Raw genomic sequence first — 22,987 nt, 5'->3', positions numbered from 1 at the left:
TCTGGGTTCTCTACTCTGTTCCATTGGTCTATGTATCTGTTTTTACATCAATGTCATGCTGTTGTGGTTACTATAACTTTCTAGTATAATTTGAAGTCATGTAGTGTCTTGCCTCCAGCGTTGTCCTTTTTGCTCAGTATTGCTTCGGCTGTTCAGGGTCTTCTGTAGTTTCATACAAATTTCAGAATTTGTTTTTTCTATTTCTATGAAGAATGTTATTGGTATTTTGACAGGGATTGCATTGAATCTGTAGATTGCTTTGAGTAGTGTGGACATTTTAACAATATTAATTCTTTCAATCTATGAGCATGTGATGTCTTTCCTTTTTTGTGTCTTCTTCAATTTCTTCAGAGTTTTATTGTTTTTATTTTACTTCCTTGGTTAAATTTATTCCTTGTTATTTTATCTTTTTGTAGCTGCTATAAATGGAATTACTTTCTTGATTTCCTTTTCAGCTAGTTTGTTAATGGTGTATCAAAACACTATTGACTTTTGTATGTTGATTTTTGTGTCCTGCAACTTTACTAAATTCATTAAATAGTTCTAAGATATTTTTGATGGAGTTTTTAGGGTTTTCTATATATAAGACAATGTCATCTGCAAACAGAGACAATTTGACTTTCTCTTTTTCAATTTGGATGCATTTTCTTTTTTTTTTCTTTCTCAACTTTTATTTTAGGTTCAAGTGTACATGCGCAGGTTTGTTAGATGGGTAAATTGCATGTCACTGGGGTTTGGTGTACAAATGATTTCATGACCCAGGTAGTAGGCATAGTATCTGACAAGTAGTTTTTCAACCCTCATCCTCCTCCCAGTCTCCACCCTCAAGTAGGCCCTGGTTTCTATTGTTCCTCTCTTTGTATCTAAGTGTACTCAGTGTTTAGCTCTCACTTATAAGTAAGGACATGCAATATTTGGTTTTCTGTTCCTGTGTTAATTTGCTTAGAATAAATGGCCTCCAGCTGTATCTATATTCATAGGAGACATTGGTCTATAGTTTTCCTGTGATGTCTTTGTCTGAACTTGGTATTAGAGTAACACTAGTCTCACAGAATGTGTTGAGAGATATTTTCTCCTTTTCTATTTTTTTAAAGAGTTTGTGAAAGCTTGGTGTTAATTCTTTTTAAATTTTTGGTGTAATTCACTAGAGAAACATATGGGCCTGGGCTTTTCTCTGTGGTAAGTTAAAATTATTTATTTGATCACTTTACTTTTTATAGTTCAATTGAGTTTTTTATTTCTTTGTGAGTTAATTTCAGTAGTTTATTGTCTTTCTGGTAACTTGTGTGTTCTTTCCAAGTTATCCAGTTTATTGGCATGCAGCTGTTCATAGCACTACCTTATAATTCAATTTATTGTTAAAGGATAGTATTAATGTCCCCTCTTTCATTCCTAATTTTAATAATTGAGTCTTTTCTCTTTTTGTTCAGTATAAGTTCTGTTTTATCAATTTTGTTGATCTCTTCAAAGAATCCATTTTTGTTTTCATTGAATTTATTAATTCTTTTTCAACTCTCAATTCCCTAGAATCTATAATATTTCTTTTCTTCTGCTTGCTTTATGTTTAGTGTGTTCTTCCCTTTTCAGTATCTTATGATATAAAGTTATATTAGTGATTTGAAAATTTTCAAATTATAGTTGTAAATGCCTATATTTTCAAAAAGAAAAGATTTCAAATCGCTTCATCCCATAAGCTTTGATATGTTTTGTTTCATCCAGTAGGTTTTGGTATGTTTGGTTTCATTTTCATTTGTATCAAACAATTTTCTGATTTCCTTTGTGATTTTTTCCTTGACTTATTGGTTATTTTGCAGTGTGATGTTTAATTTTTCACGTTTGTCAATTTCCCAAATTTCCTTCTGTAAATGATTTATAATTTCATTCCACTGTGATTGGAGAACATACATTGTATGATTCAACTATTTTAAATATATTGAGACTTCATGACCAGTCTGGGCAACATGGCAAAACTCTATTTCTACCCAAAATACAAAAAATTAGCTGAGTGTGGTGGTGCACACCTGCAGTCCCAGCTACTCTGGAGGCTGAGGTGGGAGGATCACTTGAGTCCTGGGAGGTGGAGGTTGCAGTGAGCTGAGATTGTGCCACTGCACTGAAGCCTAGGTGACAGAGTAAGACCCTAGCTGGAAAAAAAAATATGTTGAGACACATCTTATGGCCTAACATATGCTCTATCCTGGAGAATGTTCTGTGTGCATCTGAGAAGACTATTTTGCTGTTGGTGGTGGAGTGTTCTATAGATGTTTGCTAAAACTTGTTAGTTTATTGTGCTGTTTAAGACTTCTATTTCTCCATTGATCTTTTTCTAGTTGTTCCATCCATTATTTAAACTGGGATAATGAAGTCTCCAATTATTATTATTGAATTATCTGTTTTTCCCTTTGGTCCTGTCAGTTTTTTTTGTTTGTTTGTTTGTTTTAAAATATGTTTATTTTGTATGTTTTACAATGAATACTTCAGCAAAGAAAATAATTATAATTTCAAAATGCAATCCCTGGATTTGATAAATATCCTTTATAATCGATTACACTAATCAATATCTAGAAATATACATAGACAAAGTTAGCTAATGAATAAAATAAGTAAAATGACTACATAAACTCAATTTCAGGGATGAGGGATCATGCATGATCAATTAAGTCACTCTGCCACTTTTTAAAATAATACGATTCACATTTGCTTCAATCACATAAACATTCATTGCAGGAGTTAGACGGCTAATCATTGAAAATTATGATCTTTGTTAGCTTAAAAGAAAATTCAGTTTAATACAAAGACATTCAAGATGAAAATTTCAGGACCGTTGATCAGAAGCTTTCAATGTTGTGTTGCTCTACTTTATTATAGGCAAGATTCAAGTAAGGCTAAGAAAGAAGAGTGTTTCCATTGAGACATGATCTAAGAATAGCCTTCTATAGAGGCAAATTATGTTCTGTAGAAACTAGCTAGCCAGCCACCAAGATGTTACCAATAAAGGATTCCTTGTACTAGCAACTAACCATGTTTAAAAGGTCTTAGCCAGAATTACAAAAACAAAACATTTAGAGTAATACTTATGAATACAAGCATAATTGGTTCCTTGCCTTCTACAAATAACCATCTTGAAAATGATAAAAGCAGGTTTCAACTGTGGTTCTTCTCTCGGTTGAGAAGGTGCAGATACACATGGGTGATCTACTGATTTACCTTCTGAAAGTACTCTTTGGAAGCAGCTGGACTTGGCTTGATCGTAGGAGAATCCGGTGTCCAGTTCGCTGGGCAGACTTCTCCATGTGTTTCTACATACTGGAACGCCTTCACCAAGCGGAGGGTTTCTTCCACGCTTCGGCCCACTGGGAGATCGTTGACGCTTAAGTGCTTGATGACTCCATTGCGTCAATTATGAAGAGACCTCTTAGTGCAAGACCAGAACCTTCTAATAGCACACCGTAGTCTCGGGAAATCTGCTTAGTTAAGTCTGACAAGAGTGCGATGTTCATGTGGCCCAAACCACCATTCTTTCTTGGTGTATTTATCCAGGCAAGATGGCTAAAGTGGGAATCCACTGAGACTGTGACAACTTCACAGTTCACGTCGTGAAATTCGTTAGCTTTGTCACTAAAAGCAACAATTTCTGTAGGACACACAAAGGTGAAATCCAAAGGATAGAAGAAAAGCACCAAATATTTCCCCTTAAAGTCATCAAGGCTTAGGTCTTTGAACTCTCCATTGACAACGGCTGTACCCTTAAAATAGGGTGCATGCTGGGTGACAGCAGGTGCATGGCATGAGGAACTGGTGCTGAATAATTTTGCTTGACTGGAACCAGAACACAATAAATTTGTCAAGCTCGTTCTTCCACATGCAGCAGGCCTGAGGGCTGCAGTGGCAGAAATGCCCCAAGGAATGGCACTTACATGTCGGGCAACCGACGCTCGGAGCAACCGTCCTACAGCAGCCGCCATCTTCAGTGCACTCGGGCGCCACCGGTCCTGTCAGTTTTTACTTCATGTGTTTTAGGGATCTGTTGTTAGCTGCATATATATTTATAATTGTTTTGTTTTCTTGATGCATTGTTTCTTTATCATTATAAAAATTCTTTCTTTAGTAATTTTGTAATATTTATTTTCTCTGATATTAGTATAGCCATTCCATATTTCTTGTGGTTCTTGTTTCCATGATATCTTTTCTCTTCTTTTTCCTCTCCAATGATTTCTATCTTTTTCTATCTATAATGTGTGTTTCTTGTAGACAGCATATAGCTGGATCTTGTTTGGTTTTTATTTCATTCTGGCAGTCTGTGCCTTTTGATTGGATTGTTTCATCCATCTACATTTAACAATATTAATGATATAGCTTGATCCATCTTATTTTGATTTTCCATATATCTCATGTCTTTTTTGTTCCCCTATTGCTCCTGTACTGCTTTGTCTTATATTAAGTTAATGCTTTCCAGTGTAACATTTTAATTCCCTTAATGATTTTCTACTGTATTTTGTTGTTATTTTCTCAATGTATTCTCTAGGGCTTAATCTATATATATTAAATTATCAGAATCTACTTCATATTTATAGTAACTTAATTACAATAAGCTCTTTAAGTGTTTTCCTAGATAGCTCTGTTTCTTCTTCTCTCTTTTTGTGCTATTATTGTTATAAATTTTACATCTATACATGTTACAAACTCAGCAGCACATTGTTATAATTATTACTTAATGAAATTTTATGTCTTCTAAAGAAGGTAAGAGAAGTGAGAGAACAAATATATTTATTGAGTTTCTTATAAACCACCTGATGTACCATTACTGGTTCTGTTTGTTTGTTTCTGTGCATTTAAGTTACCATTTTGTATTTCCTCACTCCAGTACAGCCTTGCTCCAACACATTTCTTTTGGTTTGTTATTGTCATATGTTAAATGTATATATTTTATGGTCCCAACAATACAATTATATACCTATTTTTTTATCGCTTTTCAAAGTTTGTTATGAGAAAAGGGGAGTAAATATGCATTTATACTGTATTTTGTTATTATTACATTATTATTTTATTATTACATTATTATCTTCAAATGAGCTGATTTTTTCTTTCATGTGGACTTGAATTACCACCTGGTCCCACTTGCTTTCAGCCGGAGAATTTTTCTTTATTATTTCTTGTAATGCAGGACTGTTAGCATGAGATTGTCTCATGCTAACATGAGATACTTTGTTTTCTGTGAATGTCTTTATATTGCTTTCGGTTTTGAAAATACTTTTGCTGGATATACAATTCTTAATTATTGGTTTCTTTTCCTAAGCATGTTGAATGCCATCCCACTGCCTTTGTCCTCTATTGTGTCTGATGAGAAGTTAGGTGTCAGTGTTATTGGGGTTCCTCTGTGTGTGATGGGTCACTTTTCTCTTACTGCTTTTAAGAATTTCTCTTTCTCTTTTTAACATTTTTAGTATGGTATGTCTGTGTTAGGATCTCTTTTTGGTTATCCTACTTGCAGTTCATTGAGCTACTTGCACGTGTAGATTAATTTTTCTTCCAGCTTAGAGAAGGTATTAGCCATTAAGATTTTCTTTTCTTTTCTGTTTCTTTCTCTTTCTGGTACTCTTCCATTAGGTGTATTCTGGTGTGCTTTTTGGTGTCCCATATTTCTCTGAGGTTCTGTCCATTTTTATACCTTCTTTCTCTCTCTGTTTTCAGATTGCATAATGTCTACTGAAATATCTTCAAGGTTGCTGATTATTTATCCTGCCAGCTCAAATTGTCTGCGGAAGCCTTGTAGTAATTTTTTTTTAAATTGAGACAGAATCTCGCTCTGTCACCCAGGCTGGAGTGCACTGGTGCGATCTCGGCTCACTGCAACCTCCGTCTCCTGGGTTCAAGCAGTTCTCCCACCTCAGCCTCCCGAGTAGCTGGGATTACAGACGCATGCCACCATGCCTGGCTAATTTTTGTATTTTTAGTAGAGAGGGGGTTTCACCATGTTGGCCAGGCTGGTCTCCATACTCCTGGCCTCAAGTGATCTGCCTACCTAGGCCCCCCAAAGTACTGGGATTACAGGCGTGAGCCACTGCACCCAGCCCTTGCAGTAAATTTGTAATTTCAATTATTCTTTTCAATTTCAGAGTGTTCATTAGTTTCATTTTTATAATGTCTATATTATATAACATAGACATTATATTATAGAAAATATATATAGAAAAATATATTATATATAAATATATATTATAGAATATAGAATATATATAGAATAGAATATATATTCTATTCTAAATACAGAAATATATAGAAAAATATTATATATTATATAATATAGACATAATATCCTTTTATGGATATTATATATTTAATGAGACATTGTCATTATACCTTCCTTTACTTCTTTAAGTATGGTTTTCATTAGTTTCAACACTATTTCTAAAGGCTACTTTGAATTCTTTGTTAAGTCTGACATCTGGGCCCTGTCACAGATAGATCCCATTGCTTGCCTTTTTCTCTTGTGTATGGGTCATGCCTTTCTACGTCTTTTCATGTCTCATAATATTTTGTTGGAAACTGGACCTTTTGAAACTCTGGATAATGATTCTCCTCCACCTTCACTGGGTTGTGTATTTGTTGCTGTTTGCTTATTTATTCTGGGACTTGTCTGAACTATTTTACTAAAACCTATTTCTCCCCTGTGTGAATCCTTTGATGTCAGAGGGCTGTCTTGGGCATGTGCAGAGTCACAGTGGGATAACAGTTTTAGCAGGGATTTCTTTGGGTCTTTCCCTGATATTTCTGTTAAACAGTCTGTCTCTGTTGTTATCACATCTATCTGTTGGACTCCACTAATTGTTGGGTGATTGCTGTATTGTTTTTGACAGTGTCCTGGGGCATCAATTGCTCCACAGTCTGATCAGATTTAGTCTGGACACTTTTGCTGGGGTATTTTTTTTTTTTTTTTTTTGAGATGGAGTCTCGCTCTGTCACCCAGGCTGAAGTGCAGTGGCGCAATCTCGGCTCACTGCAAGCTCCGCCTCCTGGGTTCACGCCATTCTCCTGCCTCAGCCTCCCGAGTAGCTGGGACTACAGGCGCCCACCACCACGCCCGGCTAATTTTTTGTATTTTTAGTAGAGACGGGGTTTCACTGTGTTAGCCAGGATGGTCTCGATCTCCTGACCTTGTGATCCGCCCGCCTCTGCCTCCCAAAGTGCTGGGATTATAGGCGTGAGCCACCGCGCCTGGCCTTGCTGGGGTACTTTTTGAGGCCAGTCTTTGAGATTTGTTCTAACCCTAAAAGGGCTCTTCTTTGCTGGTTCTTTTTCTGGTTATCTAATGTTAGCTTTCCTATGATTTAGCTTGTCACTGTTACACATCCTCTTAAATGCTTACCACCAAGATTTCCATTTTTTTCTCAGAGGACCTTTAGGGTTGTACTTTCCCTTATGCTATAATAAAAAGTCAGTTCCTTTGGGGAGAGCTTTGGAGCTCTCTGTTTTATGGCTTGCCTTTCTGTTGGTGTACAGTGTCTGAGCCATTGCTTTGGAGTTGGAGGCAAGGACAGGGGTCTTGTTTCTCTCAAAATGACACTGCTTCTTTTCTAGCTGGGTATTCATGGAGTCAGTATCCTCTGGTCTTCTCAGTTTGCCTCTCCTGATATGGAGCTTCTTTGCTGATAGCGAGCTACACCAGTGGTGACTGGGGGGTCCAGTGTTGTTGCTCTGCTATGCCTGAAGTACAGTCTCCATCCTATAACTGGAGACATTGTTGAGGAAGGGAGCCCCTGTCTTCTTGGCCATGCTTGCCTGGAGTTTAGCCTTTGCAACAAAGAGCTGATGTTGATGAGAATTCTGGAGGCCTTGGTCTCCTGGGGAGATACATAGCTCTTGACTGGGAGCTAGGAATTGTGGGTATCTCCTCTTTTTGTCCACACCCACCTGTACTGGTCCTGCTGTGTGAAGGGGAGGGAGTAGATCATGGCTCAAGTGCTACAGACTCTCCCTCTTTCTACCAAAGGTTAGTAGACTTCCTTGAATAAGTCTTTCCTTATTTGCTATATGCATTAAGAACATTTCCAGAGACAGTAAATGGCTGCTTTAGAATTTTCACCGGTATGGTTGTTTTACTGGGGAGAGGCCTGCAGAGCTAAGTCACAATTTTCTTGGTTTTAGGTATGATGGATGATTTTTTTTTATTGGCTCCAAGACATATTATACATTATGTTCAGGGATGCTGGGTCCTATTTAAATCTTTTATTTTAGCAAGCAGTCTCCCTGTTTAGGTTTAGCATATAGGTCTTGGCCTACTTTTTTTGTCTGTGGTTCCAGTGTGAGTTTAATTTTCACAGCATTTGTGTTGTTATTTAGGTCTCCTCTGTTTATTTAGTATTATTGGACTTTCACTGGTCTCTCTTAGTGCTGCCTAAGGAAGCCAAGGACTTTCCCCAAGCCAAGCCCTTGGGTGTCTTCTGGTGGGGGAGGGTTGTATTGAGATCCTCCTAATAGTATTATCCAGCCTGGTGTCTCAGGTTTGGGGAAGAAAGTCTTGGGTCCATGGGGACTAACAGGCCTCTTAGACCCATATACTTGCTGCAGTTGTCTCTTTTGGTAGCTCTTCCAGCCTGCCTCAATGTCTCTGGTCAGGGGAGGAGAGTGTCAGGCCAATAGGGACAAAGAGCCTTTCCAGTGGCTGGGCGCAGTGGCTCATGCCTGTAATCCCAACACTTTGGGAGGCCGAGGTGGGTGGATCACCAGAAGTCAGGAGTTCGAGACCAGCCTGGCCAGCATGACGAAACACTTTCTCTACAAAATTAAAATACAAAATTAGCCAGGCTTGGTGGCACATGTCTGTAATCCCAGCTACTGAGGAGGCTGAAGCATGAGAATCACTTGAACCTGGAAGGTGGAGGTTGCAGTGAGCCGAGATCATGCCAATGCACTCTAGCCTGGACGACAGAGCAAGGCTCCATCTAAAACAAAACAAAACAAAACAAAACAACAACAACAACAACAAAAAAAGCAAAGCGAAAAAAAAAAGCTTCCCAGAATGGGCTACTTGCCACAATTGGGTCTCTTTTATTAGTTCTGCCCACCCACCTTGATGCCTCTGGGAAAGGGAAGAGAGTCTTAGGCTCATGGGGACAAAGGAGCATCCTATATCTAGCTGTTAGGTATAACTGAGTCCCTTTTTCAACCTCCGTGTGCTTATCCTGATGTCTCTGGGGGAAGAGGGGTCTTGAGTCCTCGGGGGACTTCCTGAAATAAGTCTCCTAGCTGTGGTTAGGTCCTGTTTGCTTAATTTGGTTTTGTGGACCTTTTGCATATCCTTGTTGTTTTTCTCTCTAGTTTTTCTATCAGTTTTCCAGAGAGGAGGTCGAAGTTTCTAACTATAATTGTGGATTTGTCTATTTCTCCTTTTAGTTCCATCAGTTTTCACTTTATATATTTTGCATTTCTGTTGTTTGTTACACACACATTTAGAATGGCTGTGTGTTCTTGGTTGATTGACCCTTTTATCATTATGTAATGTCCCCCTACATTCTTGGTAATTTTGTGTTCCAAAGTCTACTTTATCTAATATTAGTATAGCTACTTATTGCTTTATTTTAATTGATGCCTACATGATATATCTTTCTATTTTTCAGTGCCTTCTTTTGCTTGTTTTATGTATTATGTCAGGCTGGAGTACAGTGGCTATTCATAGGCCTGATCACAGCTCACTGCAGCCTCGAATTACTGGCCTCAAGTGATCCTTCCACCTCAGCCTCCCAAATAGGTAGGACTGTAGGCTCACACCATGGCACCTGGCTTGTCATGTGTGTTTTCTGTAAAATCTAGAATTAGTTGGAGGAATAGAGAGAAATGTGTATACTCTGTCTTGTCCAGAACCAGAAATCTAGTTCACCTATTTCTGTTTTCTTGAATGATCTGGGTTGGCTTTTTAAGTCTTTGAGGCTCCGTGTTGCACTCACCTAATTTTAGCTCAATAAGATCATGTTACTGAGTCTACTACTCTGTACATCAAGGGCTGTAGTGGCTCAATTTTTTTTTTCAAGGATCAAATTTTCAAAGTCCATATATTTTTATCAAATATGCCCTTAGCCTTTTGTTGCTTTGGTTGCATCTGTCCCTCCACTGCCTTTGTAGGCATTTGGTTTTGGAGAGTTGCAATGATGTATGATCTGCAAATCTCCATCTGCTGCCTGCCACTGACTCAGCATGAATAGAAACAAAAATTGACTATAAACTGGTTGACACCAAGATAGACCTAATAACATGGCTTATTTGTATGAAGTTGGACTCTGCTATTAATTCATTCAGTATGAAGTGCTTACTGTGTGCCAGGATCTGTGTTAGGTCCTGGGGTTACAGAGCTAGCAGTGCCATAGGTACTGATTTTGGAGAGTTCATAGACTACTGAGAGGAGACAATCAAATAGGGTATTCGGTGCTATGATAAAGGTGAGCACAGGTTGCTGTGACAATAGAGAACAAGGGTACTCAAATCAGGGTAGGCTCTGTTGATGGAAGTGACACCTGAGTTGAGTCCCTGATATAGTTTGGATATTTGTCTCTGCCCAAATCTCATGTTGAAATGTAATCCACAATATTGGAGGTGGGGCCTGGTGGGAGGTATTTGGATCATGGAGGCAGATCCCTCATGAATGCCTTGGGCCATCCACTTGGTGATAAGGGAGCTCTCACTCTGAATTCACATGAGATCTGGTCATTTGAAAGTGTGTGGCAGCTGGGCGAAGTGGCACATGCCTGTAATCCCAGCATTTTGGGAGGCTGAGGTGGGAGTTTGAGGCCAGAAGTTTGAGACCAGCCTGACCAACATGGTGAAACTCCATCTCTACTAAAACTACAAAAATTAGCCAGGCATGGTGGTGTGTGCCAGTAATCCCAGCTACTTGAGAGGCTGAGGCAGGAGAATCGCTTGAACCCAGGAGGTGCAGTGAGCCAAGATTGCCCCACTGCACTCCAGCCTGGGCAACAGAGTGAGACTCCGTCTCAAAAAAAAAAAAAAAAAGTGTGTGGCAACTACTCTTGACCACTGTCTCTCTCCTCCTCCTGCTTTTGCCATGTGACATGCCTGCTACCCTTTCACCTTCCACCATGATTGGAATCTTCCTGAGGCCTCCCCAAAAGCCAAGCAGATGCTAACACTCTGTTTCTTGTGCAGCCTACAGAACCATGAGCTAATTAAACCTCTTTTCTTTATAAATTACCCAGTCTCTGGCATTTGTTTCTTTTTCTTTTTCTTTTTTCTTTTCTTTTCTTTCTTTTTTTTTTTTTCTGAGACAGGGTTTCACTCTATAGCCCAGGCTGGAGTGTAATGTTGTGTTCTCTTATCACTGCAACCCCTGTCTCCCAGGCACAAGCGATCCTCCCCCCTCAGCCTCCAGAGTAGCTGGAACTACAGGCACATGCCTGGCTAATTTTTTGTATTTTTGGTAGACACGGGGTTTTGCCATGTTGCCCGGGCTGGTCTCAAACTCAAGCATTTCTTTATAGCAATGCAAGTATGGTCCAATGCAGTCCCCAAGGATCCATAACCAGGCAAGGATTGGGGGAAACCTTAGGAAGCAGCATGAGTAAAGGGAGTTTCAAGAGGAAGTGTTGCTTGTACTTATGGGCTAGAATGAGATCTGTGACCTCAGAATTTGATAGAAACCAGGACACCTAGAGCCCGGTAGGATATGCGACATATTTTGGACCTTAGTCTGAGAGCAGTGAGAAGGCATTGGGACTTTTTAAGTAGAGGAGTCATTTAATTTGATTTGTGTTTTTACTGAATTCCTCTGGCTTCTGTGTGAAGGGGCTGGAGAGTGGCAAGAACATGGCAGTGAGTTAGAAGGCTGCAGGGAGCAGCCCAGGGAGACAGGGTTGTGGCTTGGCTTGGGGAAGTGATTGTGGGGATGCAGAGAGGTGAATGGATTCAGGAGGTTTAGGAGGAAGAACAGAAAGAATGCTGCGAGTAAAAGATATAGATGGTAGGGATGAGAGTGAGGAAGCAAGGAAGTTTCTGCCAAGGATTCTGCCTTGAGAAGACTGGAGAAGCTGTGATAAGCAGGGCAGTGGGAGAGAGTCTTTGTTTACTTGTGGAATTTGGGGAGACTGTGGAGTCGCCATGTTGAGATGCCCACGGGCAGTGGATCTGTGGATAGGGGGGCTCAGTACTGCAGACATAGACTGGGAGGGTTTTTTGTTTGTTTGTTTTGTTTTGTTTTTGAGATGGAGTCCCCCTCCGTCACCCAAGCTGGAGTGCATTGGTGCGATCTCAGTTTACTGCAACCTCCACCTCCTGGGTTCAAGTGATTCTCCTGCCTCGGCCTCCCGAGTAGCTGGGATTACAGGCACACACCACCATGCCCAGCTAATTTTTCTATTTTTAGTAGACATAGGTTTTCTCCATGTTGGCCAGACTGGTCTAGAACTCCTGGCCTCAAGTGATCCACCCACCTTGGCCTCCCAAAGTGCTAGGATTATAGGTGTGAGCTACTGCGCTCAGCCAGACTGGGAGTTTTGAGGTGCTTTGTCTCATTTATCTCACTTAAAATAATTTCAAAATATGTTAAAAGGAAATGTTATTTGCAATGCATAGACAGGTTTTCCTCGCTAGTTGCTAAGGATAAAATCCAAACAACTGGACCTAAACAGACAGGATTGGAAGAGGCTGTTCTGGACCAAATGGGATGCTAAACCTTAGAATGGATTGACAAGAGAAGGCCATGCAGAATGGTGAGAAGGCCCTACTTACCTCAGCCCAGCTTCAAGGCCATAAGTGAGGGATACCTGGAATCCCTCTGAAGACTGGCATTTGGATGCCCATTCCTTCCCATTGCAGTTGCCAAGCCCAAGAGCAGTGGAGAACAACTGTACCTTCTTGTCATGAAGTGTGTACACCGGAAAAAAGTAAATGCTTGTATTTTCTTTTTCCTCTCTGTCTTTTCTATATACCGCTCTCCAAAAACGCAGATTTCTCTAGATCACAGTTGTTCGTGGAGAAGTGAGAGTGACAATTTTAGAGTAAAAAATTTAATATTGTGGGAATTATCTCTAACCAGTCAAATTACTAATGAAGATATTTATTCTTGGGAATCTAGAATCAGCTATTTAAGCTTTCTAGGATCTGGAGTCACACAGACTTGAGTTCACATGATGGCTCTTTCACTTACCAATCATGAGACTTTGGGTTAATCACTGCACCTACTTCTGACCTTCAGTTTCCTCATTTGTAAAAGGAGAATGCTACCTCATGGGACTGTTTTGAGGCCCAAATACTGTATGTAAGTGAGAGGGCTTTATAACGTATAAGTTGCTCTTTAAATGTTATTTAATCATTATTTAGCTTCTGGTTTCATTCTATTAATAACATTTTAAAGTGTTATTAGAAAAATTGTAAGATTCTTGCTAATATTAAAATATGTTGCTTTATTTAAAAGTAACTCCTAATTCATGCCCACCTAATAATAAAGAATGTCATTAGGTGGCTGTAAACAAAAAAATCAAACCGTTCTTTCTTTCCTCTATACACTCACACACTTCTGGTCATCAAAATGTGTGAATTTTTCCGACAGAGACCAATACTCCGACACTAGCTGGGTGTCTTACAATTCAATTCAGTTCCGAAACTAACCAGCATTAGTGCAGGCCCCATAGATTAAGGGCTCAGTCCCACAAGTCTGCCCCCTCCCCTTCAGACATCTATCTCAAGTCCCAGGTTGTCACCTGTACTTCTGGCTGTAAATCAAGGTTTCCACGACCCCCTCCTTGGGTTTGACAATTTGCTAGGACAGCTCACAGAACTCAAGGAACACTTGCTTACATTTACTGGTTTATTATTTAAGAAAGGATACAATAAAGGATACAGATGAACAGCCAGATGCCAAGGTACATAAGGAAAGGTATGTGGGGAGGGATGCAGAGCCTCTTGTCACCTCCATGTGTTCACCAATATGGAAGCATTCTAAACCCTGTCTTTTTGGGGTTTTGTGGAGGCTTCATTAGGCAGGACTGATTAAATCATTTGTCATTGGTAATAATTCAGTCTCTCTTTTTATCTTTTGTTTTGAGACAGGGTCTCACCCTATCACCTAGGCTGGAGTGCAGTGGCGCAATCACAGCTCACTGCAACGTCTGCCTCCTGGGTTCAAGTAATTGTCCCACTTCCACCTCCTGAGTAGCTGGGACCACAGGCGCACGGTCTCACTTTCTTTTCCAGGCTGGTCTCGAACTCCCAGGCTCAAGCAATCCTCCCACCTCAGCCTCCTGAGTCACTGGGACTGCTGGCACACACCACGACACACGGCTAATTTTTGTTTTTCCTAGAGGCGGCGTTTCGCCATGTTGCCCAGGCTGGTCTGGAGCTCCTGAGCTCAAGCAATCTGCCTACCTCAGCCTCCCACAAAGTCCTGGGATTATGGACGTAAGCCACCATGCCCCATCAACAACTCAATCTTAAACCCCTCTCCCTTTCCTAGAGGTGGTGGGGCTGGTCTGGCTGAAAGTTTCAACCCTCTAATCACATGGTTGGTTCCCTTGGCAACCAGCCTTCATCCTGAGGCTATCCAGGAGCCCCCAGCCATCAGTCATTCATTAGCACACAAAACATCTATCACTTCAGAGATTCCAACAGTTTTTGGAGGAATGAAAATCAAAATATATATTTCTTATTATAAATCACAATACCACAGTGATTATTGGTATGTATGCTTTTAATTTTAGGCTAAGCGAGGATTGATTCTATTCAATTTTTCCCTCAGGCTTATAGGAACACATTTAAGGGCATCTGTTGATGACTCATTAACTGTTTCAAACCTAAAATGTGTCAAATGCTGTGACTTTGCAACTATTGTTGCTCTTCCCTTTAGCACGAAATACTTTAATGATCTCAAGACATTTATATTATCAGATTTTTGCATATATTCACTAAAATTTGGTTTTATTAATGGTCTCGATGTGTCCCATAAATATTCCTGGTTTCCAACTTGAGCTGGATTTATTAGGAAGAGGCAAAATTTAGCTTATGTGCCATACCTGAAGGAAGTTACGTATTGTAGCTTGCGATGCTGTGGGACAGCTAAAGAACAAGCCTTTACCTGGTGACAGATTTTAACTGGGGAATAGTTATTGTAAAAAATATTTTCATTTTTTTTAGACTACAAGATATGCGGGCTAGCATTGGATGCTTGAAAGGAAAATTACATTTTTGCTGAAATCCAGGCAATGCAAAAATTTTATGGACTTCTATGGATATTTCTTGATGCTTAGAGATTTGTTTTTTTAATTGCAAATGTGAATTGTCTATTTACAAATGCTATTACATATGGAGCGGGCCTGTGGTGTATGGCACTATTCCTTGGACTAATGGTACCCAGGTTCCATTCTCTGCTCAGCTCGGTGGCTCTAGACAAAGCCCCTAAAATGCTGTCTGCTTCAGTCTCCTTAATGGTGAAGTGGAAATGAATACCTACTGTCACTTAACTCATGGAGATGCTGGACTGATAATTAGATCATGTAAGAGCACTTTGAGCTGTATTGAAAAATATGTTGTCTCAAGTAGAGTCTATGGTTTTGTAAATATAAATATATTGCCAGAAAATACATCACTGGGGGAGCAAAACACGTAGACCAAATATAACAGGGATTAGTAACATCAATAAACATAGTTGGGAAAAGATGGCACTAAAGAAAGCCAAGAAGAAAGTGTTGCTCTTGTAAACCAAAAATAAAATGCTGAGACCTACCCCCCAACCATCTAAATGGACTTCCTCCTCGACCAAGGCACTCTTAAAATTTAACTTGAAAGACTGGTTCAAGTCATGACAGGTTGTGGCAGTGGGACATGCCTCATGATTACCTCTCTGGCATTAACATCAACACAGACCTTAAGTCTGATAAGAAGCATTTACAATCTGTTCTCTTGGAATCTTCCTACCTGGAGACTTCCTCTGCACAATAAGAACTTTGGTCTTCATAATCCTTTATCTTAACCCAAACATTTCCTTTCTATTGATCCTAGGCCTTTATTTAGATAAACTCAACCAGTTGTCAACCAGAATTTTTTTTTTTTTTTTGAGACAGAGTCCAGCTCCGTCACCCAGACTGGAGTGCCCTACTGCAATCTTGGCTCACTGCAACCTATGCCTCCCAGGCTGAAGCGATTCTCATGTCTCAGCGTCCCAACTAGCTGGGATTAAAGGTGTGTGCTACCATGCCCGGCTAATTTTTGTATTTTTAGTAGAGACAGGGTTTCGCCATGTTGGGTAGACTGGTCTCAAATTCCTGGCCTCAAGTGATCCACCCGCCAAGGCCTCCCAAAGTGTTGGGATTACAGGCGTGAGCCACAGAAAAATTTTAAACCTACCTATAAAGCCGGAAGCTCTCCCCTTCAAGTTGTTCCGCCTTTCTGAACCGAACCAATATATTTCTTAAATGTATTTCATTGCAATCCCATGCCTCCCTAAAATGTATACAACCAAGCTGCACCGCGACCACCTTGGGCACATGGTCTCAAGACCTCCTGAGGGTTGTGTCATGGGCCGTGGTCACTCCTATTTGGCTCAAAATAAATCACTTCAAATATCTTACAGAGTTTAACTCTTTTCGTTGACACTCTGCCAAAAGGAGCCCTGAAATGTTGGTCAGATTTGGATAAGGACCATGGCCATGTGGCTTAAATGGCATTTGCTCGCTTGTTGGTAATGAGTTGCATTTGAAGAGTGGAATAAATGGAGACAACCGGCATCATTGGGCACCTGTGGACAAAGAAAAGCCTTTTTGGTTGAGCCAAGGTGATACTATCCACATCTGCCTAGGAAGTTGTTTTTTTGTTTGGAGTAGCTCGGACTACAGGTGCCCACCACCACACCTGGCTAATTTGTTTGGTTTTGTATTTTTAGTAGAGACGGGGTTTCACCATGTTAGCCAGGATGGTCTTGATCTCTTGACCTCGTGATCCGCCTGCCTCGGCCTCCCAAAGTGCTGGGATTACAGGCGTGAGCCACCACGCCCGGCCCTGCTTAGGAAGTTTTTTGAAAGAGTGTTTATTTGTGAAAATGAAGATGCTTCTTTATGTCTACAGCTTTCTGGCTTTACTCCTTTCAGAGATTTGACTTGTAAGGCAATAGATAGAAATGATAGCTCATCAGCATCTAATGAGCCAAATTACTTACTCCATAAAATATTATCCTACTTTCTAACTCCAACCATACAATTTGAAGGAAAGAAGCCCAGGGGTCCCGATTAAGCCATTGACATGTCTGGCTGAAGGATGATATGGGCTTCTCATTGACTGAGCCAACAACATGACCTGCCCAGGCGGGATCCGGGCTGACTCCTAACTCCAGGATGAAAGCAGGAAGGTAAACAGTCTTTGGGTAATTTACTCAAATTGTAGCCAGTGAATACCTCAAGCATGGCACTCACCATGCTATAGTGTAATTGCCTGGCTTTTGTTTTTGTTTTATTTTGTTTTACCTGATGGGAGCTCTCTAATACTTCAAACATGGCACTTACCATGCTGTAGTGTAATTGCCTGGTTTTTGTTTCTGTTTTCTTTTGTTTTACCAGATGGGAGACTATGTCTTTCATGTCTGTCTTCCCAGTGTCTTTGTCCACAGTAATCAATTATTGTATGTTGAATAAGCAAAATTATAATTTTCAAGCACCATAAATTCAACCTGCCAAAAGCCAAATCCAATTTTTTGTCTTTCAGGGGATGGCACGATAGCCAGCTTTTCAGGAACCTGAGTGTTTTCCAAACCAGCGCTTTTCAAACTTAACTATGCACATGAATCACTAAGTTTTGTGAAAATGAAGATTCTGATTCAGTAGGTCAGGGGTGGGGCATGAGATTCTGCATTTTTAACAATCTCCCAGGTGAGGCTGATGCTGTTGGTCTGCAGACTACACCTTAAGTAGCAAAGGTCTAGATCCTGGTCTCTACCTTATCTCCAAAATTTAATCCATCACCAAGTCATGTTGTCTCCATCTCCTTTGTCCCAACTCATGTCTGTTTCTGTTGCCACCACTTTAGCTGAAGCCTTCATCATTTCACTGCAGAGATTATTGCAATAGCTTTCATGTAGTCTACCTGCTCTTTATTCTCCACTCCACTGTCTATACTGCAGCCAAGATGATATCTCTCAAATACATCTTTGGGCATGTCAATCCATTGTTAAGGGGCTTTCAATGTAGGATAAAGTAACAGACCTTCTGTGGTTAGATTGCCTTTATATTGGGTGGGAGCAGAGGCAGGGGCAAAACAATGTGAGGACTGAAGAGCCAAGAGCTTAGAGTACTGGTGGACCAGTAGTAGGGACCAACCCATGCAGATGGAGCTGCCTACAGTTATTGTCTCCTCCATCCATCTAGCCAGTTGCTGGTTAGCTAGCTGCGCAGGCATCCAACATGCCAAAAGTATTGGCTCTTGGACCAGACAAGCTTTTTCATGTCATTTACGCTAAAACCCCAATAACTTGATGTCTATTCTTTCAGAGTCTCTGGCAGATAAGATGCCTCACTGTTTTTTTTCTTTTAAATCAAAATGTTAGCTAGTCTGGGTCCCATCAGTCCAAAATCCCTTGCTCATGTTGCTTTTACGTTTGAATTACTGAGAATTTTAGTGTACATCGATCAACAATTTGTTCTGTATCCTGTACCTAAAAGATGTTTTGCCATTTCCTTTTTGTTCCAGATTTTTTTTTTCTGTGTTTTAAGTTGGGGTTTGGTAGATGGTTACTGTGTGCACATTCTCACGGAGGTGTAAGCATCGATGATACTGAACCTGTCCTGGGAATGGGATGCAGTGCCTTGGGTGGTTTCAGGAGATTGACACACTTCCAGGACCAGGCATTTTCATTTCCACCTTAAAGAAGGAGCCTGCTATGCTTTCTGAGACCTACTGTATCTGGGATGGCCAGACTTCAGGAGACAAGAAGAGGAAGGCATCCTATCCTTTTGGTGGGTGGATGGACGGGCCGAATCTATCTCAGAAATTTTTAATTTTTACTTCCATGTCACTTTCCAGTCTTCAGCCAGCCCCCCACCGTCTACCTCCCACCGCTGGAGTGTGGCTTCATTCAGGGGAGAATGCTGAGCTCTGTTGACATTTGGTAGAATTTGTTTTCTTCCCTCTTTAATTTAGCAACTAATCACGGGGGTTGTTCTTTGTTCATCTTTCCAGGGTTTTCCGTACGCTGACTAATGCTTACAGCTGGCTCTCTCTGGAGAGAAGTGCTGGGAAGATCAATCAAATGAAATCTTAAAGGGTAAATCAGGTTTTCAAATGTGTTCAGGCAGCTTTAAATTGTTTCAGTGAGAAGAAGTGCTTACAAGGGCAGAAATTTGCCCAGCGAAGTGCCTCCCAATGGCAACAGAGCAATCACACCTTGGATGGCTGCTTTGTAGCCTGAGTGTCCAGTTCTTCTGAGATTTCCAATGGCCATTTACAACTCAAGAGTGAGGGACAAAATGAAGTGCATTTGACTTGAAGGAATTCACTAATGCAAGATCAAAGTTGTAAAAACTGTACCTTAATATGCTCTATCAAAGGGCTGTATGCAGATGTTAAGAAAGGGAAGCTGCACAAAATATCCCTTTTCAATAATTTCACATTTTCTTTAGTTTTTCAGCTCCTATAAATCTCAAGAAATAATTAACATGAAACCTATATTATGTTTCAGGAAAAACTCCAGAGAGTCTTTCTTAGGCTTTTGGAAGTCAGTGATGCTGTTTTCTGTCTTCTTAGAGAAGTCCTAAAATGGAAAAATTTTATCATGGAAATTGACCCATTCAGAGCAGAGAGTTTATGTGACTTTATGGTACAGGAAATTTGAAAATCGCATCTCATCTTTTATTTTCTATTGTCATGTTAAACTATGGTTGTGCCTATGGGATTAAGTGAATATTCTAGCCACTTGCATTAAATGATTAGCCAGTCTTTTCATAGTGACAGTTGGTTGTATGTGCTGCTAGTCCTGCAGCGGTCTAGTCTGCTAGTGGTTAACTATGGAGAATTGGTCAGAGGAGTCCCTCCCCCTATTATTCACATCTCATTAAAGACTCTCTGCCACTGCCAAACCAGAAAAGGCAACTTATTTCACGATTCATTAAAGAAAACATAATTGGGAAGGTAATTTTGTAAAGTCATCATCAAACATAGTCCACCACCCAGTAGGAATTATCCTCTCATTATCTCTTTTTCTAGATAGTCATTGACATTGTTCCCCTCTGTTAGCATGAATAATTAAGGACTGAGCATAAAGAAGTGGTGTGGACCTATGGTCAATCTGAAGGTGTCATCAGAAGAGTTAGCAGGGCTTTCTTGCCTTCAGCAGGCCATTTATTCTGAGCTAACCTACCAATTGTATTTAGAACAGGGACCATTAACAGGGTGACTGTTTGGCTGGCTGTCAGTAGGCTGTGGGGCTTTTTCCAGAGCAAATAGAGAAGCCAGCTGGGCTTCACTAAGACCACCCAGGAAGAGAGATCATGTCCCACCTGATCACATTCCAAGCAGGTAGCAAATGGGCTCCAGTTGAATTGTACTTCTGAAGGCTTTCTGAAGGGGTAGGGGAAAATACCTCCCATCTTAGAAATTATGGCTGCTAGTGTCCAGTTTAAAAAATTTCTGGCCCTCAGCACCAAGTGTCTTAGCTTTTTGTCCACCTATAGCTGTCAGAAAGACACGCTTTGTCCTCCTGGCAAAACTGCCTCTCAAGGTCTATGCCATCATTATGGCTTGGTTTAATCAAGCTACCAGGGTTGCCCCTGTGTCTCTCATCTGGCTCTTCCAGAAGGGACAGTTTGGGAAACTTTCAGAGATTCTGAAGATTTCATAGGGGGAGACCACACTTAAGGAATAAGACCCTCCACACATGGCAGTGAGAGTGACATGTTCATTGCCACCAAAAGAAGCCCCTCTGTTAAAACAAACCTGATTCCAAACAGAGCTAAGGTTGCTTGGGGGCTCCGTATTGTGAGGCCTATGGGCATGCAATGAAATAGGAGTTGATGTGGACTCTGAACCCTGAAGAAGCAGTTTAAATCACTAGCACTGCTGTTTATTAGCTGGGAAATTTTGGGCAATCTATTTCAGTTGTCAGGTCTTCAGTTTCATCATCTCTAAAATGGGGAGGACAGTGCCTGTCTTTTTACACTCCTGGACTTGTGTTGAGGAGATCATGGATAAAGTGTGTTGCACACAGTAAGGGCAGTTATCATGGTTATTAACCACACTGCAGCTAATTGGGCTCTAGCTACCCCATTTGTCCCTGGTCAGGCAGGCCCAGGACTTTCTTAAGCTTTTCTCACCTTAAAGCGGAAACACATTCCCTCTCCTGTGGGGTCACGTGGCTCTGTGTAAATGTGGCTCTAAATGAGATGTGTGCCTTTTGACAGGTCACCTTGTAAAGATACACAGCATTTCCAACCATGTAAAGGTGGCTCTAACTTCTTGAAATCCCCTCTTTGAGAACTGCCTTTAGAGCTGGTCATTTTAGTCACAAAAGAAACATCTTTCAACAGGGTCTTTTTTTTTTTTTTGAGAGGGAGTCTCCACCCAGGCTGGAGTGCAGTGGTGCAGTCTTTGCTCACTGCAACTTCCGGTTCCCGGGTTCAAGCGATTCTCCTGCCTCAGCCTCCCAAGTAGCTGGGACTACAGGCACACACCACCATGCCCCGCTAATTTTTTGTGTTTTTAGTAGAGACATGATTTCATCATGTTGGCCAAACTGGTCTCAAACTCCTGGCCTCAAGTGATCCGCCCGCCTCAGCCTTCCAAAGTGGTGGGAATACAGGTGTAAGCCACCATGCCCAGCCTCAACATGGTCATGTTTTGAATATGCTTGGACAGAACCTTGCCACCATTTCTCATAGTCATGTGTATGGTATTTAAACCATAGAATGTCAGATTTGTAATGCCCCCTAGAAATCTTCTAGTCCAGTAGTTTTCAAACTATGTTCCCCAGATCTCAACTGTTTGGAGAAGGGACATCAAGGTCAGGGAAAATCCAAAGCACCATATGTTCTTGATGCTAAGATGCCATTAGTTGTAGTTTGCACCATCAATTAATACTGGCATTTCAGGAATATTAAAAGAATGTGTGCAGTCATTCTAAGACCCATCCTTATTTTAGATATGAACTTCAATTAAATACAGTATTAGTCAGGGTTCTCTGGAGGAACAGAACTAATAGGATAGATGTATATATATGAAAGGGAGTTCATTAAGGAGAATTGACTCACACGATCACGAGGTGAAGTCCCACGATAGGCCATCTGCAAGCTGAGGAGCAAGGAAGCCAGTAGTGGCTCAGTTTGAGTCCCACAACCTCAAAAGTAGGGAAGCAGACAGTACAACCTTCAATCTGTGGCTGAAGGCCTGAGAGCCCTTGGTAAACCACTGGTGTAAGTCCAAGAGTCCAAAAGCTGAAGAATCCGGAGTCTGATGTTCAGGGGCAGGAAGCATCCAGCACAGGAGAAAGATGAAAGCTGGAAGACTAGGAAGTCAGCTAATTCCACCTTCTTCTTCCTGCTTTGTTCTAGCCACGCTGGCATCCAATTGGATAGTGCTCACCCAGATTGAGGGTGGGTCTACCCATAACAGTCTGCTGACTCAAATGTTAATCTCCTATGGCAACACCCTCACAAACATATCCAGGAACAATACTTTGCATCCGTCAATCCAATCAAGTTGACACTTAATATTAACCATCACACTGTCCATCATCAAATTAAAGAAATATAATGTTTTCTGTTAAACAGTATAATTTTACACAATTGGGTAAGCACTGTTTCATTGCTATTTTATAGATTGGGCTAATGCCTATGGTTTCATGTCACAGATTTCTGCTCCTACAGAGTTTGAAAATTGACCTAATCTAACCCATTTCTTCTGTAGAGGTCCAGACAGGAGAAGGTCATACAGATAGTTAGCAGCAGGGCTGGGGCTAGAACTCGGGCTTCTTGACTGCCACTCCAGTTCTCTTCACAATGTTACAGTACCT

At 40.8% G+C, this 22,987-nt stretch overlaps 2 protein-coding genes across 4 annotated transcripts in view; one reads left to right on the top strand and one right to left on the bottom strand.

Annotated features, from left to right (window-relative positions):
- HS6ST2 (heparan sulfate 6-O-sulfotransferase 2) overlaps positions 1-22,987 on the top strand; it is a 317,733-nt gene that overhangs the window by 20,585 nt on the left and 274,161 nt on the right. The window lies entirely within an intron of this gene.
- LOC100979125 (thioredoxin-dependent peroxide reductase, mitochondrial-like) lies at positions 2,415-4,005 on the bottom strand. Its single transcript, XM_034950341.3, is given in 2 exon segments — positions 2,415-3,395; positions 3,398-4,005. Coding segments are annotated over 2 exon segments (768 nt in total). The 5' UTR covers positions 3,966-4,005; the 3' UTR covers positions 2,415-3,195.

This window comes from Pan paniscus, chromosome X, assembly GCF_029289425.2.
Source record: "Pan paniscus chromosome X, NHGRI_mPanPan1-v2.0_pri, whole genome shotgun sequence".
In the NCBI taxonomy this organism is placed as follows: domain Eukaryota; kingdom Metazoa; phylum Chordata; class Mammalia; order Primates; family Hominidae; genus Pan; species Pan paniscus.
This window is presented reverse-complemented; position numbering and strand designations above follow the sequence as displayed.